Here is an 18860-nt window from a genome sequence, read left to right on the forward strand (position 1 = left end):
ATGAGAGAAAACTCTCCAATTTTTCGCTAGAGCTGCGTACTGAAAAACGACAAGCAAAACGAAATTTTTCGTTCAAGATTTCGTTAACGAAATTTTGTATGGAAAATTTCGTTTCACTTCAAGGGGAAAGCCCCCCCCCCCCCCCAACAAACAATTTTAGTTCTATAAAGCTTTAGAGATGCAATTGTTGCTTCTGTAAAGCATTATAGAAGCAAAATTGTAAGTAGCCCCCCCCCCTATTTAGACAGGACGGGCAATTTTCTAAAAAATTAACTTAATTTGGAAAAAAAATATTACAAATCAGCGGTTACACCTACTATAACGTGATTTGCCTTTTTGTAAATCCACAAACCTCGTCTATTTTCTCGTTTAAAGCTGTTTTATGAAATAGTTTTTGGAAAATAGTTAGTGGAAAATGTTAATTCCCTTCGGATGAAACTTGCATCAGCTTTTATAATTACGAAAGAATAAAAATATTCCGGTTGGAAAATCGTCTATTTAAAACCCACAATAGAGCTGATTGACACCAGAAGATTGTAAAATACTAATGTGTAGTTCAATCTAACACGTATCAGTGTCAAATACAGAATGCAACTGGGTACATAATACGGTTCATATTCAGACTGACTTTTATTAGGTTTTTTTATCACCTCATGCCTCATGTTAACTTAACGTGATTTGAAGGACAATGATGTAATCAAGAATGAAGTTGTTCATACATGTTAAGAGAATAGCTACTCTTATTTCTTATTTATTAATGAAATAACTGTTGATTTAAGAAGTTTTGTTGGAGTTAGCAGGAATTCTGTTAGCTGTTTTACTCATCACGCATTTTAGCTAACTTATAAGTGGAATTGAACGAAAATTTTGATGTCAGACGATGCGCCTTCTTTAGACCTTTCAAACTGCATACCTAACTTAAATGGTCTATCATGTGCGTTGCTTGTCTAAACTTGCCCATGTAGCAGAAGGGTAATACAAATTCTTCAGAATCGGTTTTGACAAAACAATCGATTTTTTTCTTAACAAAATCGGTTTTTCGTTTTGCTAAAGACATCTGAAAACTAAAATATTCATTGAATATGTCCCCTGTCAATTGCATTGACTTAATATATATGGACTGCTAGAAGCATATTCAGGTAGGTTCCACTTGTTTCTTCGCGATACTAGCGCTCTAAAAAAAAGCGGAGAATAAGTGCAACATTTTTGACGAAGTGCGAAAGGAACAAATATAGAAAAACAGAGAAAGCACAACCTTTTAACGACAGATGTCATTCACTAAAAGTTTCCTCTTTTCGCCGTCTAAGGTTATACCGCTAGTAGAGCTAGAAAGATGTGGAATCAATTTTTTTTTTTCAATTTTTCTATGGAAAATTCAAACGACTAGCAGTCCATATATAGTAGATCAATGGTTAATTGTTACATCTACATTTGACTGAAATTTGTCTGGTAAATGGTCTATCACGTGAGTCTTATCAAATTTATAAGAATTTTTAATAAATACGGCTCCTTGCTTGCCTAAACTTGCCCATCTAGCAGAACGGTAAATCAAATTTTTCCGAATTTCTTTTGACAAAAAAGATCAATCTTTTTCTAAACAAAATCGACTTTTTCTGAAAATTGAAATACCCATTGAACGTGTCCACTGTCATTTATGTTATGTTGATGTTTACATCTAGTTTTTCAATTTGTTGATAAATTTTTCAAAATAAAATCTCAAAAATGGACGTAGATTTAGTGGATTTAGTGCTAATTCAAGAATTAGTAACATCTTCGTCATCATCTTCATCCTCATCAACATCCTCCTCATCTTCCTCGTCTTCTTCATCAAGTTTTTCTTCTGACAAAAGTTTCTCGGATACATTTTCCGATGATGATTTCTTCCAGCTTCATCAATTGTTTGAGAAAAATGAAAGACAATCAGTTAAAAATTTTGTTGATGATGTTGTTGATGATTACACAGATGAAGAGGTATAAAATTTTGTTTATTTTATATATAAAAAAAGAAAACCTTTTTATTATGATTTTTAGTTCCTACAACATTTTCGAGTTTCAAGAAAAACTGCTAAATATTTAACTGAAGAATTTGCCAAATCAAAACACTTGAGACAAAGAATTAAATGTGGTGGACGGAAACCAATTAGCGCTAAAATTCAATGTTTATCATTTTTATGGTAAGTATTTAAAACAATTATAATAATATGTTAAACATGTTAGTTTACTTAATTTAGGTTTGCAGGAAACAAATACACTTATCGAGAAGTTGCACAATTATTTAATTTATCACTCTCAAGCGCGTACAGACATCAAACATCATTTTTGGAGTTTTTAATGGGAATTTCAAAACAACACATTAAAATGCCAGAAACAAATGAAGAAAAAGAAGCAATTAGTTATAAATTTGCACAGGTAAAATTCAAAAACTTGAGTGTTTAAAAAGTATGTTTAAAATAGGCAAATATATAATCATTTATAAAAATGCGGTATTCGAAAAACTTAAAAAAGTACCGGCGGCAAACCGGTAGCTGTCCCACTTTAAGATTTATAGTTTTGAAGTGAAGGGTATAACTAGTAACAGACTTGGAATTAAATAGCAAAAAACCGTTCAGGCGGGGTCATTCCGGCTTTTCTTTAAATGCTCTAAAGTAATAACCCCATGGCTTAAGGTAGTCTTCAAAAGTTAGTTGGAGAAAGGTAAAAGTAGTCTTTATCTTTAATGTTAGGTAAACGATACACTCGACTGCAAAAGATCATACTAATAAGTCTCTTAAGATACTGGTGAGAATCATTGATCTGCATAATAGGAACTTTTTAAATCTATAAACTTGTACAATTACCAAAACGCTTGCCTTAATGGTAGGTCAGTGGAGACTGCATTGAACAAAGTAGTTTTGCACAAAGAACATATGTATACCCTAGCAGAATTTTAAAATAACGAAGGAGATATCTCCGCGAACAGCTTAAAACGATCGAATGTGGGCTAGAACGCTATTTTAGCTGCAATTAATTAAAGGAGTCAACTTCTTCCAATATTGCTAATTTTAGTCTCAATCGATAGATAAATAGAATAGCTATAATTATTGTGGATATAAAATTGAAGCCAAAACATTCACTGGCTACATAAAAAACACAATCGAAATGCAAGTATTCAAAAAAAAAACAAAAAAGGCTACTTTTTCCTATATACAAATATTCGTTTACTGAGTTTGTTTTAATGGATCGATTGTCAAAATTTTGCTAGTTAAACAATGAGTGATGTATCCAAATAACAACAAATTTGATGCGTTTAAACTTCAAGGAACACATTTTTTTTTAGACCAATCGAATCAACGCATTTGGTCGCCACTTTTTTATACAGGGTGTCCCACAGTCACCGCCCCAAAAGAAAACCATCAATTCCTACGGTCATTTTAAGTCGAAAAACTTAAGAGGTAATTTTCTTGTTTTCGTCCCGTTTTCGAGTTACCACGGTTTTTATGATTTTTGCTCTCTTGTCCTTTAACTGGCCTTATCTTTGCCAAACTACGTTTGATTTGAAAGATTTTTTTTACAACCAATCAAGAATTTATTACAGTTTAAGTTTGTCTCAAAACTTTTTTTCTGCGGACAATCGTTTCTCCACAATTTTTCATCAAACACAATTTTCTTCGTTTTTAAGTTGTTTTTTACACTTTCATATCATTTAAGTCAAAAAAACACGTTAATGAGTATTATTTTTTTGTGCTTTTTATTAAAGCCCAGTTTATTTTCATAAAAAAAATAAGTTTTATTTCATAAAAAAGGCTACTGAAAGTAATTTTAAAAAAATAAACAAACTGAGTGAATTAAAAAAAATAATATTTAAATAAAAAATTTAAATAAAAAATATTTAAATAAAAAATTAATTTAATTGAATTTAAAACTTTTTCTGAGCTATTGTGGTTAAGAAAAGAACAAATAGATAAAGCTCAGAAAAAGTTTTAATTCATTTAAATTAATTTTGCATTTAAAAATTATTTTTTTTTTAATTCATTCAGTTTGTTTATTTTTTTTATTTACTTTCAGTAGCCTTTTCTATGAAAAAAAACTTATTTTTTTTATGAAAATAAACTGGGCTTTAATAAAAAGCACAAAAAAATAATACTCATTAACGTGTTTGTTTGACTTATATGATATGAAAGTGTAAAAAACAACTTAAAAACGAAGAAAATTGTGTTTGATGAAAAATTGTGGAGAAACGATTGTCCGCAGAAAAAAAAAGTTTTGAGACAAACTTAAACTGTAATAAATTCTTGATTGGTTGTAAAAAAAATCTTTCAAATCAAACGTAGTTTGGAAAAGATAAGGCCAGTTAAAGGACAAGAGAGCAAAAATCATAAAAACCGTGGTAACTCGAAAACGGGCGAAAACAAGAAAATTACCTCTTAAGTTTTTCGACTTAAAATGACCTCAGGAATCTATGGTTTTCATTTGGGGCGGTGACTGTGGGACACCCTGTATAATGTATTAAATATGGTGGCTCCTACAAACTTTAATAACAAAATTTAAATAATATAGCTTAAAAAAAAAAAAAAAAAAAAAACTTTTGTAATAAGCCTACAGTGGCGACAAAATAAATAGCACATGTACCCTAAAATTTCTAAAATGAAAGTTTTTCGCACTTTTTTAACTTAAAAGAGTTGTTTTATTAATGAAGAAGTAAGAACACAGATATATTTGATTTATTAAAAAAGAAATTAAGTACATTGAATTCTTTAAACAAAAAATAACAACAAAATCATTAATACAGCTCAAGTTTTTTAGGACAAAATAAATAGCACACTTCCTAAAAACAAAAACAAATTAACAAAAATTTTAACACAGTTAAAAGAAAATAACTAGTATTTGGTAGGGTAACCCTTATTATTTATCACAGAATAAAACCAGCGGTTAATAGACGTAAAAAGACTCCGAAATCGTTCAAAAGGTACTGAGTACCAAGCTCGTCGAAATTCCTGCCAAAGTTTGTCCAAATTTCAGGTATTCGACCTATTAATCGCTTTTCCCACGTCACTCTACAAGTCCTCAATAGGATTCAGATCTGGGGACTGGCTTGGCAATTCCATAACACCGATTTTTTGGACGGATAGCAATTAACAATTGCTATCTCAGTAAAAGGTAGAATAGTGTCCCTTAGGATTTCTTTGTATTTAAGGTGGTCCATAATACCCTCTATCCGATGAAATGGCACCACACCATGCCAAGAAAAACATCACCAAACAAGAATACTAGCCCCACCATCCTTAACAGTCTATATTTTATACTGCGGGTCACATTTCAACTGCCCTTACGCGGGGAATTTCCGTATGGAGCATTTGGAAATGTCCCCTATGGCCATGGGGCATAAGAGAAGGAAATGCCTTTAAAGTGGACATTTCTACAGGATAACGATCCAAAACATAAGACTAAGTCTGTGAAACAATTGCTATCCGTCCAAAAAATCGGTGTTATGGTATTGCCAAGCCAGTCCCCAGATCTGAATCCTATTGAGGACTTGTAGAGTGACGTGGGAAAAGCGATTAATAGGTCGAATACCTGAAATTTGGACAAACTTTGGCAGGAATTTCGACGAGCTTGGTACTCAGTACCTTTTGAACGATTTCGGAGTCTTTTTACGTCTATTAACCGCTGGTTTTATTCTGTGATAAATAATAAGGGTTACCCTACCAAATACTAGTTATTTTCTTTTAACTGTGTTAAAATTTTTGTTAATTTGTTTTTGTTTTTAGGAAGTGTGCTATTTATTTTGTCCTAAAAAACTTGAGCTGTATTAATGATTTTGTTGTTATTTTTTGTTTAAAGAATTCAATGTACTTAATTTCTTTTTTAATTAATCAAATATATCTGTGTTCTTACTTCCTCATTAATAAAACAGCTCTTTTAAGTTAAAAAAGTGCGAAAAACTTTCATTTTAGAAATTTTAGGGTACATGTGCTATTTATTTTGTCGCCACTGTATATCTATGTATTATCTGTTGTAAATTTGAAAACCTTATTTTGTATAATATTTCGTTTATTTTTGTTCTTGTTCTTAACATTAGAGTCCATAAAGTTGTCATTATTATATAATTCGACAACATCTTAATACCTTTAATTATATTTTAAGATTTTTTGGAGAATTTCTATAATTAATTCTAGCTAAAATAACGTTCTAGTTCACAGTGCGATCTCGGGACTAAACGTACTAAAACCTAAGAAGTACTTCTGATTCTCAGACTAAAACAAAGCTAGTTCTGTTCAAGAAGAAAAGAAAGCTAGAGGACTTTAATCCTCCTAACTCAATGATATTATTGATAAACTTTCCTTGACTAGAAGCATCCATGGAAACGAAATACTGGGACAAGAATAAAAAGAGCACTATGTGCTTTTTACACTTGCACTTGGGCTATGCGGCCGCAAGTTATCCAATGAAATGAGCTTTAAATTTGATTATTGGTAACCCTCTATGTCTATAATTAGTATATAGTATAGTATAGTATAGTATAGTATAGTATAGTATAGTATAGTATAGTATAGTATAGTATAGTATAGTATAGTATAGTATAGTATAGTATAGTATAGTGTAGTATAGTATAGTATAGTATAGTATAGTATAGTATAGTATAGTATAGTATAGTATAGTATAGTATAGTATAGTATAGTATAGTATAGTATAGTATAGTATAGTATAGTATAGTATAGTATAGTATAGTATAGTATAGTATAGTATAGTATAGTATAGTATAGTATAGTATAGTATAGTATTTTTAGTAGTATATTTTATAAGTTTTGTATTGCCTACTTTAACACTATCAATTATACAAAGATTGCAGGAATGCCCAATGTCTTAGGCTGCATCGATGGCTGCTGTATATATATTCGAACACCAGCGCGAAATGATAAATCAACTTTTCAAAATGCCCAAGGAGATTTTTCAATAACCCTCCAATCTATATGTGATGCAGATAAAAAATTCCTAGATGTATTTGTTGGTGCTTCGAGTAAACTTCACAATTCTCAAATTTATGAAATGTCTGAAGTTTCCAAAGAAATACCAAGAATATGTTCACAGCAATATCACATCCTAGGCGATGGAGCTTATCCATTAAGAGAATTTTTACTTACCCCATATCGAGAATTGGAATATGGCGAATTATCTTTTCAACAGAGATTATTTAACGAAGCACACCATCAGACAAGACTGAAAATTAAAGATTCTTTTAGTTTGCTTAAAGCACGATTCAGACAGCTAAGCCATTTGGATTTCTTTACTGTGTCAAGGATGTCCAAGTTTGTTTTAGGATGCTGTGTCCTACACAATTTGTGTTTGGAAAATGGAGATCTTTTGATTGAGGAAATTGAAAACGACAAACCTGCGGAAAATAATACATTTGAAGAAAATCTAAATGAACCTGAACCCTGTAAAGACCAACAGACAGTACTTGACAGCGTTTTGCTACATAAAGGACAAATAAAACGAAACAATATAACAGCAACTATGTAAAAAAGTAAAGTTTTTAAAAAATAAAATAATTTAATTTTATTTCGTTTTAAATTGTATTTGTTTTATCTTTATTTAAAATCTGTCTCAACAACATAATTTTGTCCAAATGCCTCTGTTGCTTCATTATTTCCTTTTTATTTTCTCTTTCTTTTTTCTCTTCTTCTCTCTTTTGTTTTATTCTATCCCTTAGCCTTTCTCTTTCAGCTTTTTGTCTGGCTCGTTCATCATATTTAGCTTCACGTTGTTCATAAAACTTGGCTTTTTGTCCCAAATATTTTTCAAACATAACAATCTGAGGCGTTTTCCTGTATCTTTTCGAACCAGATGCATCTCCTTCAACGAGAACTTCTTCATCTGGTTCAGTAGAGGTTGGTATCATTTTAATCAAGGTAGCTGGATCAGGCGGTGGGACTGTAACCGTTCTTCGAGGTATCATGATAATTTGTTTTGGCGCCATAACCCTATCAATATCGATGGGATCATCTTGTTCGAAATTAGCAAAAGCATAGTTTCGTTGCGGAGGAGCAACTTGCTCTGCAGCTTTATTTAGTTTCTTGTTGCGTTTAGCAACGCATTTGTATCGACTTTCTACTTGCGTTCCATTGGGACTCATTTTAAATTTATTTGAAAGTAGTGTGGCTATGTGAGCCCACATCAATTTTTTGGTACGGAACCGTCTTTCTGGTCCAATTGAATCGATATACTTTGCGTATAAATTCAACATGTATTTGGTCTCTTCTCTTTCCCATTTAAGAGCTGGTCCTAACACGAAAAAAAAACATTGTTATGAATTATAATTTATAGAGAGTAAACAAAAGAAATCTAATCCCTAGCGAGCTTTAAAGCTCCGTATTGAATTATCTTTAATCTTCGTCAACGTTTCAAAAGTGTTTACGTTATTCGTCAGGACTCTAAAAATTGGAAAAAAATTCCAAACAATCCAAAAATTATAACAAAATATGTCGATGACATTTTTATTATTCTTACTCATCCGAAAATTTAGTTTTGAAAATAATGGAGCACATTCCATATCTTGATGTTCTGGTTATAAGAAAAAATAATCGATTGATGTTTGGTTGGTATAAAAAACCAACATCTTTAGGTCGTCTTATAAATTTTAATTCCAAACAACCTAAACATGTTATTATTAATACGGCCTAAATTTTTGTTAAAAGGATATTGAATGTCAGTAATTATCTCTCATACAATCTGGTCATATTGAATGAGAAAACATGTTTGAGATACCTTTGATGGCATCTGGCAGGGGAAAGGCTGAAAAGAAACTGGCTTAAAAACTGGTTTTCTATTTTTTTTATAGGATTTGAAGTGGTTATACCAAAACCGCAACAACCTGAAAAATGACCATTTTTGAACCTCCGCCTACGGCCATGGCTGAAAAAGATCCTGGCAATGATCTTTTTCAGTTGACATACTTTTTGTGTTGACATACTGTGGTGCATATCTAGATATGTACCTACATACTCGAATTTGGGTTATACAAAAATTGCCAAAATATGCTGCCGGCTCTCGGTCTATTAATAATATTTGTCCCATCATCTATTTTGTTATTTTATTCCATAGTTTTTTTGCTTGTTTTTGTGCACACTTTTTTCAGGGTCTTCTGGTTATAGATGATAGGAATCAAGTTATTAAGGAATTAAGTTGAAAAACGCATTTAAAAAAATGTTAAAATTCGTCTGGCAATCAGAAGGCTGAAAAGAAAATATCTTTGATACACATTTTTACAATCAGGAGAATTTTTTGATGTATCACTCGTCGTCTTATAAATTTTAATTCCAAACAACCTAAACATGTTATTATTAATACGGCCTAAATTTTTGTTAAAAGGATATTGAATGTCAGTAATTATCTCTCATACAATCTGGTCATATTGAATGAGAAAACATGTTTGAGATACCTTTGATGGCATCTGGCAGGGGAAAGGCTGAAAAGAAACTGGCTTAAAAACTGGTTTTCTATTTTTTTTATAGGATTTGAAGTGGTTATACCAAAACCGCAACAACCTGAAAAATGACCATTTTTGAACCTCCGCCTACGGCCATGGCTGAAAAAGATCCTGGCAATGATCTTTTTCAGTTGACATACTTTTTGTGTTGACATACTGTGGTGCATATCTAGATATGTACCTACATACTCGAATTTGGGTTATACAAAAATTGCCAAAATATGCTGCCGGCTCTCGGTCTATTAATAATATTTGTCCCATCATCTATTTTGTTATTTTATTCCATAGTTTTTTTGCTTGTTTTTGTGCACACTTTTTTCAGGGTCTTCTGGTTATAGATGATAGGAATCAAGTTATTAAGGAATTAAGTTGAAAAACGCATTTAAAAAAATGTTAAAATTCGTCTGGCAATCAGAAGGCTGAAAAGAAAATATCTTTGATACACATTTTTACAATCAGGAGAATTTTTTGATGTATCACTCGTGTGATTATCACTTCGACCCAAAAAGTTGATTTGGTGCCGTTTTTCAAAAGTACTATAAATCCAATCTCTAAAAATTTGATTTTTTTCAATTTTTAAGATTGAAAATTTTCAAAACATGTTTAGTTTTCCAGAACACGAAACGCTTTTGAAAACGCAAACTTGTTTTGTTTTTAAAAGTGAATAATATGAAATTATTTTAGCCCAGTAAATTTAGGCATTTTTTACCCCAATCTGCGGAAAAATTCCTACTGGGCTCGATTTTGGTATAGACCTTCGTTACGGCGTTGTTATGAAGATGCGAAAAATCGACATTGATATCGCGTCCGCGTTAGAAGTTATAGAGGTCAAAAGGTCACGAAAATCAGTTTTTCGCATATATCTCGTGACCTGTTGCTCGGAGGTCAATAGGGGTCTATGGAAAATCTGTTCGTCATAAAATTATCTACAAATATTGCCTTATGCATTTTTCTGTAAATCAATGCAATAAGTGGCACTTCAGCAAGAAATAAAACAGCTCTGAATTTAAAATATGAAGGGCTAAAAAAATCAACTAAACGAAAATAGCTTTAACCGTCAACAACTTTACAAAATTGGTGGAGGAGCAGAAGACCAAATCCTTTATACCCCAATAGAAGAAGAGACAATTCTGGGAATATGTCCTCTAACATCGGGGGTTTGGAATCTCGAAATGAAAGCGATGAGGTTACAGGTATTTAAATTCAAATACCACATCAAAATAAACAATTCTTAAGCCTAAATCTTCTTCTAAATTCTTCATTTTGCTATTCCAAAAAATGGTTGGGTCGTTATTCTTATCTAATTTGAGCAGGTAACTTTATTGTCCTAATAAAAAATTTATTTTTCAGAATAAGCTCTATCTCTGATTATTGAAAAATTGATTTTTGCTTTATCAAAAGAATAAAAACTAACTGACTTTATCTGAGGAATGAAAAATTGGCCCTTAATAAAACAAGTTTTAACTAAAACATGTATTGTTTCGTATTTTACGAAATGTGAATAATATTTTTATAGTTTGAAATTTCGAAGATTTAAAACGACTTTTTCAAGACTTTGAATTAAGAATTTTGCAATATTTGAAATTTAAATAAAGCATCCAAAACTAAAACCGGCAATTTTAAGAAAACTCTTAAAATTAAATAGATAGTAATATACTGTAAGTATTAGATTTTGGTATTTGTTAGATTTTTTTAAAGAAGTTTTTCCTCACGAAGAACGTAAACACGTTTGAAAGGTTGACGAAGATTAAAGATCATTTAATACTAACCTAAAGCCCGCTAAGGATTTAAAATATTAAGAAAACAAGGTCACGAAGATAGAAATAAATGAAATCTTACTTGGTTTTTCTTCTTCCACTGGTACTTCTTCTGAACTAGAATCATCATCGGCTGGATCCTCTTTCATACTGATTTCTGGTGAAGATTCATGATAGTTATCTTCTGTGATTATATTTGCATCTGACGAATGATTGTCAAGACCATAAAATGAAGAAACATTACTATAGGCGGTTGTGAGCACTTCGCCCGCTACGGAAGAATACAATTATTTGTTAGGGAAGCACCTTATATTTAGATTTGCTTAGAATCAAACATACTTGCAGAATTTTGAAGCATTACATTGTTTTTATTAACAAATAAAACTCCCCTTTCGTTCTTGACTATTTGAAAGTTTTTTAAATCGACTTCTTCCATTTATTTGCGATATTTTTGTATTTTATTAATTCTTGTTGAAAATCAACAAAAAATATTTATTACAAAAATACTTTGAAGTTGAAGTGTCAAATCGCGGTGTTGTCAAATTTTGACACAGATTAGTAAATTCAGACTATGGACTTCTATAATTCCAGTCACTTTTCGGAGTGATTTATAAAAATCTATTTACATTGAACGATTTTTTTTTGCATCAATTTTTTCTCTCCAAATCTATTCTTCTCTATCAACCACTAAATTAGCCCTGTTCCATTGGGAGGTGGCAAAGTACTACTAGTAGTTTACTAGCGATTTTCAATGGAAAGCACTTTCAACGAATTCAATACAAATCGTATCTACTCGGGAAGAAGAGCATGAGTAGATGATAGTACTAGATTAACCAAAACATCTACTACTAGTAGTAAACTACCACCTCCAATCAAGGCGACTGGAAAACTTTTCGTTTCGCTCCAGCTACTACTAGGCTTTCTCACCTATTGTTTTTTTTTTTTTTCATTAAGTCCTAGGTTGCATATAAAATGTGTTTCTATCGGAAGATTAAAGGCTTGGCCACACCGGAGGGTACATGCGGGAGCGGTACGGGTAATTGTATGAAAAAAATTTCAAACTGACACATCAACGTTCAGATGTGGAATTTTTTTCATACAATTACCCGTACCGCTACCGCATGTACCCTCCGGTGTGGCCAAGCCTTAAAAAGAAACTGCAACAAAATTTGAACCAAAACAAATTAACCCGGTAAACAAAAATCCGGACCCAGAGAGAATAGTAGTGTTTTGAGAGAATTCTTATTTGAACACGCCTTATAGCCTAATGTCGTCTTCCATTTTCCAGTTCGGAGTTGGCAGCTAAAGGCTTGGCCACACCGGAGGGTATGCGGTAAAGGTACGGGTAGCGGTAACGATATTTATATGAAAAAAATTCCACATCTGAACGTTGATATGTCAGTTTGGAATTTTTTTCATACAAGTACCGTTACCTCTACCCGTACCGCTACCGCATACCCTCCGGTGTGGCCAAGCCTTAAAAGAGGGGCGAAGAAAAGTCCCATATCGATTTCCATTTGGAACATAGATTTTTGTACTAAATAAAAGAATCTTTTGTGCCGAATAGATATTGCCGAGGGATTTATTTTTATTTATTTATTTATGTATAAGCAATTTTATCATGGGTACAAAATTTACAATAACAAATTTTCACATAAATGTCAAATACTGCGGTATGCTTGAAAGTGCGACTACATAAAACGATAATGCATGCATGAAAATGTTGCCAGATCAAACAAGGAAAAAAATTCTTTTTTCAAGCGCAACCAACTCCTATTTGTGACTGTCAAAATTGGCTAAATTATTTTTTCATTTATTATTTTCATTCCTCATTTCCAAATAGGTACTCACATTTTTTATTTTTTTGATAATAAACAAAAACCAGAAACTAATGGCGTTTTTAATTGGCAATCCGGAATTGTTCTTCGATTCGAAATCCCAATTGAACAGTTTTTTTTTTATTCCGAAGAATCTGAAGTTTGGTGTGAATGTATTGTAACATATATTTGTATTCGCACCAAATTTCATTTGTTTTTGTGCTGCAAACCATAAACAAAAAATACCAAGACTGGAAAATTTCGTACGTCTTTCCCCCCAAAACCATAAACAAAAAATACCAAGACTGGAAACTCGGCGGTCAACTGACGTTTGCCTACAAGCTGCGAGGTGTGGTGAATGTCGTGAACCTATCGTTGTGTTCGTGTTGGATGTGTGGTGAATGTCGTGAATCTATAAATGTGTGCGTGTTAACGTCATTTACCAACGTGGTGGCTTTCACATATATCCACAGACAGCACTGTACACAAAAGGGTTTTGGGGGGAAAGACGTACGAAATTTTCCAGTCTTGGTATTTTTTGTTTATGCCCAAAACCCTTTTGTGGACAGTGCTGTCTGTGAATATATGTGAAAGCCACCACGTTGATAAATGACGTTAACACGCACACATTTATAGATTCACGACATTCACCACACATCGGACACGAACACAACGATAGGTTCACGACATTCACCACACCGCGCAGCTTGTAGGCAAACGTCAGTTGACCGCCGAGTTTCCAGTCTTGGTATTTTTTGTTTATGGCTGCAAACATGTGTGACATCTGACATTTATAAATGTGTGAGTGATTCTGCTTCTGATTCTGTTTTTAAAACCAGAAGAGAAATTCTCTTTTTTTTCAGAATCAGAACTGTCAGTTTTGCCCAATTGAACGAATTCAGATTGCTTTTTTTTGCTTCCAGATTGCCAATTAAAAACGCCATAAAGCTAAACTACGAAAAAAATGAATTTATTTACATCTTCTAAGAGAAACGTCACGAAGACACAAAATTTTAGCACAACAAAACCAAAACGAAAGTCAAACGATAGCAAAATGTCAGTCGTATTGAAAAAACGAGTATCGTTCAGCCTAAAACGATTATCGTTTTACGTAGTCGCGTGTCATCGTTAACGAGCCAATTTTAACGATAATCGTTTTACGGAGTCGCTCTTCAACGATAACGAGCCGATTTAAACGATAATCGTTTTACGTAATAAGCCCCCTGAAAGCTTTATTCGCGACTTTATATGGTTTTCGGGGGTTAAGGAAGGCAAGTTTTCTAATTAATATGATTTGGCTAAATTCACACAAATTCACATTTGAAAACCTCAATCTCGCCGATGCGACAGATAGAACTCAAGATATAAGCTTTTTAGCTATCCTATTGGCTCTATTTTTGGAGAGTTTTAAATTTAAACAAAAAAAAAATTAAATAGAAGTCTCCAAAACAAAGCCGCCTAAACAGCTTGTATCTTGACTTCTATTGATCGCATGGTCAAGATTGAAGTCTTTAGGGCTTTTAAAAATAACAGAGCAACTATTTCTGCATAAAGAATATGAAAAAGTGTGCATTTAGCTTTCTTATATGATTTTGAAAACTCACGTTTTATAACCCCTTGAAAACAATATAAAGCCGCGATTGAAAGATGCCCGGCTTTTGAATTCGTTATTCAAAGGTATAAGGCTATAAAACTGCATACTCACATTTTGGTAATACCTCAACTCCAAAAATTTGCTGTAGAAGGAAAAAAATCCTCTAAAATTACGAAAACAAATTAAATTTTCCATTTCCGGAAAAATCTGCCAATTCTACATAAAATGCTCTATCACATCCATTCTATTGACCGCTTCCGGATATGCCCAATATGTCTTCAGCTGACTCAATCTTGCTCAAATACCCTTTATTCGTCCCCTTATAAGAACGCAAATAAACAAAAACGTAGGACGTTCGTTATCTTTGGAGAATTAAATTTATTATGTTCTCAATTTACAAGATCTCAAGTGGGAACCACTTATTCTTCTGAACACAAAATATTCAAGTAGATTATTCAAAAAAATTAACTACTTTTTTTATAACTACATAAAATCATGCAAAATATTTAACACAGCATTTTTCTTTCGGCTAACAAATCACCAATTTAAATTTTTTATACACTCGTATAACTTCTGATCCCAAAGCGTTACATTACCATCAGAATATTATACAAATCGTGGGGTAGTGTCGAACCCAATGTCTTCCATTCATTTGTCTCTGGATTATATTCCTCAACCAAATTTAAACCTTCATTCCCATCAAATCCACCACAAGCAATAAGTCGATCATTATAAGCTGCACATTTTATATGCGAACGTTCTACTCTCAATGAACTGGCCACTGTCCATGTATTGGTTGTTGGATCATAACGCTCTACAAGAGCTGTTTTCTCTTCATGATACAATCCTCCAACGACATATATATACCCTTTAACAGCTGTCATTCCAATATTTTTCAATTTAACATACTTGGAAGCTTTCAGAGTCCATTCATCGGTTGCTGGATCATAGCAATGTAAACGACAATTTCCACTCATTGCCACATACAATAGACCGTTAAGTGTTGCAATCTCGAGTCCAGTGTCAGATGTAATAGGCAATGGAGCCAAATCTTCCCATTGCCGTGTCGCAAAATTATATCTCTCCATTGAACACCATTGAGTTCCACCAACAACATACAAATGACCGTTAATTACACACATATCTGGCCATCTTCTTGGTTCATTCATTTTCGGCATTTCACTCCATTCCATTGTTTGCAAATCTAGACAATCAACTCCATCAGCTGGATGACCATCGATTTCTCCTCCAGCTAGAATAAGTTTCTTATTCACAATGATTGCTCCACAACCGGCTATCAATTTCGGTGGACGAGGCCAATCTGCTCGAGACCATTGGTTCAAGGCTAAATTGAATGTTTGAAATTCGAACTCATCAGTCTCATAGCCACTCAAGAGCACGAGATCAATGAGAGATTTTCTTGGGGTGGTATATTCGATGGGAAAAAGTGACCGTGACTCAGGGGATAGATGCCATTTCAGCCACGATCTAATAAGTTCGTTGCACTCGATAGTCTGACACACAGCATCACTATTCTCAATGATGAATTTTGGTTTTAGGAAGGTAAATCGAATGTGCGGCAGAAGACTGAACAAAAGTTGCTCCCGATTAACCTTGTCATGGTCAACCCATGCTACAAGACTGAGAAATACCTTTTCCTCTGAAGCTACACACAGATTGTCACTGGAAAGGAATTGACTAACTTGCTCGTCACTCAATTGATAGAATTCCATTTCAGTGGTAACCCTCTCAAAGTATGTCGACACAAATGCAAATGCTTTCACCGAGAGTCCTGTGTAGCTGTGTTGTTCGGCAAATAAAGCAACACCCAAGCAATTGCAAGCATCCAATTGGTCACCCATAAAGTCACAACACGCTACTATCAAACTGTCCATTCGAAAGAAATCGGCTGCTCTCAGAACACTTTCTACATTATCCGAGGACAGATCAATTGTAGCAGTGTACATAAAACCGAGGATAGCCTTCATTGTTGCTCCGTCTAAAGTTTCAAGTTGTATCTCATCGGATTCCGATTCCTTGAGATTACTTCGAAACATGGCCAAAAAGTAGTCACTGGATGCAGAGAGTACAATTCGATGAGCGTGAGCTCGAACATTGTCAATTCCCGCAATAAGAATTATGTCGAAAAATTCTTTTTTATCGTAAAAGTTTTGTAATCTTTTCGAAATATGCCTCGCATGGACATCACATATGAATCTTTTGTTCTTTGTTGAATTGGAAGAAGGTGCTGACGCTGAAGACGATGAATTTGGAGCTGAATTTTGTTCGGACATAACTTAATTTTAGATTTTGTTTAGTTGCGAGAAAATGATAAATAAGTAGGAGAAAAGAAGTAAAAGAACACACGTAACACGTTGGAATGCAGACTTTGTTGAGAAAGGTCACTTAAATGAATGACACCAAGAGAAGAACAACAGCTTTTGTCCTACTTTTTTTTTTGGGATAACCATAACCAAAACACACGATAAAATCTATCTTTTGGTTTCTCTTTCTCGGTTGTTTTGGTGGGTGTAGATGGGTGGTGTCAGTTTGAAGTTTTATTTTTGTTTATTTTTATTGAAAGTGCATTCAAAGATTTCACGTTGCATTTGGCATATACAAATGAGAAGAATTCAATGCTTGCACATGCAGTTTGTCAAATGCATTTTCGGTCCCGTCAAAATTAAATTCAAAATATTTGAATTGGCATGGAATTCGGTTTAATTTCATAAGTGCATGGACCTATTTCTCTGTAAAGTCCAAAGTATGCATTGAATTATGCTACATATGTATTGATATAAGTACCACGTATCTGGTACATACATACGTCACATTACTAGTGGTAAAGCTAAACAAAAAAAAAAAAAGAAAATGTTACGCATACGCCACAGTGACCGATTAAGTTTAAACATTGAAAATTGATAATAAGCTGTAATAAAGACAAGTTTGGATTTCTTAAATGTTGTCTGCTATTTTAAATATAAAATAGTAGAAATTGTAGAGATGACATCGTCATACGCAAACTTCACTTAGAAAAATTATGTAGCTCAAATGTTAGCACAGTACACTGTTTAATGTAAGAGCCTTTTAGAGTACTTATAATTTGATTTCTTAAAGAATTGCATAAGAAATGTATGAAAATCAATACATACCACAAAAAGAAGTATGCCATTTTACGTTTACTTAAACGCTTGCGCACAAATATTTTCTTTTAAAGCGATTGCATCGCTTACGAGTACATAGTTTAGAAAAATATAAAACGGTCCATTGACAGGTACCGTTAATAAGGGTTACAAATATATTGCGCCTTATTCATAGTCGTATTTTAAAACCGCCTAAACTTATTACACAGGTTAGAAGGTGCTCCTCTTTCTATAGAAAAATGGTTTAGAGATGAGTCTAAATTGTCTATGAATAAGCTAAAAACCAGAACACTCCATTAAATTTAATGAAGCCATTAAAAAGAGAAATTTAAAAATTTTTATGCGATTTGTCAAATTTCTAATTTTTAATGGGCACGTTAAATTAATATAATGGAGAGTGAATAAATTCGGTTAATTTTTTTTTGGAATTATATTATTTTTTAGACATTTAGAGATGTGTTAGGAAAGTGGATAAGGCCTGAATTAATCCTTTTTCACTTATGAAGCCTGAAAACTGACGTTTGAAATTTTCTTATTATGTCTGGGGAGTCACGTAACACGTCATTGTGAGTATAATAATTGATTTTTAATATATTTATTCAAATTAGGTCAATTTTTAAGAAAAAAAGCACCCAGCTTAACAGAGGGGCGGTACCATTTTCTTTTTCGATGGACAAAAATGACATCTACCAAATTGAGTATTTTTCATTTTGGTTCTCAAACGTTTATCAAAATATTCTAAAACAATTTCTAACGTAAATATTTACAGTCACCTCTGAACGTATATGCATAAGTTCAGTTTTCGTTGAATGCAGTTATCATGTTTATACCAAACACCACAGAAATGTAGTGGCAAAGTTGCTGAGAAACAATGTGGATACTTCTGTGACCCGTTGAGACTTAAGGTTAAGGTTTTTTATATTAAGTAGGAGTCATAAAACCTCTTGGGCCTTCGAAATACGATGTAAGGTACTATTCAGTTCACATAATCTTCCTACGTTGGAAAGGCACGTAGCCAGGGGGAGGGGAGCTTGGGGGACTGTTTTTTTTTTAGTTCATGTTATACCCTTTAAACAGTTCTTA

General features: G+C 33.0%; 3 protein-coding genes across 3 annotated transcripts; 1 reads left to right on the top strand and 2 right to left on the bottom strand.

Annotated features, from left to right (window-relative positions):
* The first annotated feature begins 1646 nt into the window (after nucleotides 1-1646).
* Nucleotides 1647-7526, top strand: LOC129905911 (putative nuclease HARBI1). The gene is made up of 4 exons (XM_055981541.1): nucleotides 1647-1971; nucleotides 2032-2174; nucleotides 2232-2409; nucleotides 6823-7526. Exons 1-4 carry the CDS (start codon nucleotides 1723-1725, stop codon nucleotides 7498-7500), a joined length of 1248 nt encoding a protein of 415 aa, XP_055837516.1. The 5' UTR covers nucleotides 1647-1722; the 3' UTR covers nucleotides 7501-7526.
* A 2-nt stretch (nucleotides 7527-7528) lies between these two features.
* LOC129905912 (uncharacterized) lies at nucleotides 7529-11742 on the bottom strand. The gene is made up of 3 exons (XM_055981542.1): nucleotides 11563-11742; nucleotides 11306-11494; nucleotides 7529-8262 (listed from the first exon to the last, which is right to left on the bottom strand). Exons 1-3 carry the CDS (start codon nucleotides 11657-11659, stop codon nucleotides 7547-7549), a joined length of 1002 nt encoding a protein of 333 aa, XP_055837517.1. The 5' UTR covers nucleotides 11660-11742; the 3' UTR covers nucleotides 7529-7546.
* Nucleotides 11743-14981: 3239 nt separating this feature from the next.
* LOC129906403 (kelch-like protein 5) lies at nucleotides 14982-17216 on the bottom strand. The gene has a single exon (XM_055982158.1). It carries the CDS (start codon nucleotides 16926-16928, stop codon nucleotides 15222-15224), a length of 1707 nt encoding a protein of 568 aa, XP_055838133.1. The 5' UTR covers nucleotides 16929-17216; the 3' UTR covers nucleotides 14982-15221.
* Between the last annotated feature and the right edge of the window lie 1644 nt (nucleotides 17217-18860).

The sequence above is a fragment of the Episyrphus balteatus genome, chromosome 1 (assembly GCF_945859705.1).
Source record: "Episyrphus balteatus chromosome 1, idEpiBalt1.1, whole genome shotgun sequence".
Lineage (NCBI taxonomy): Eukaryota > Metazoa > Arthropoda > Insecta > Diptera > Syrphidae > Episyrphus > Episyrphus balteatus.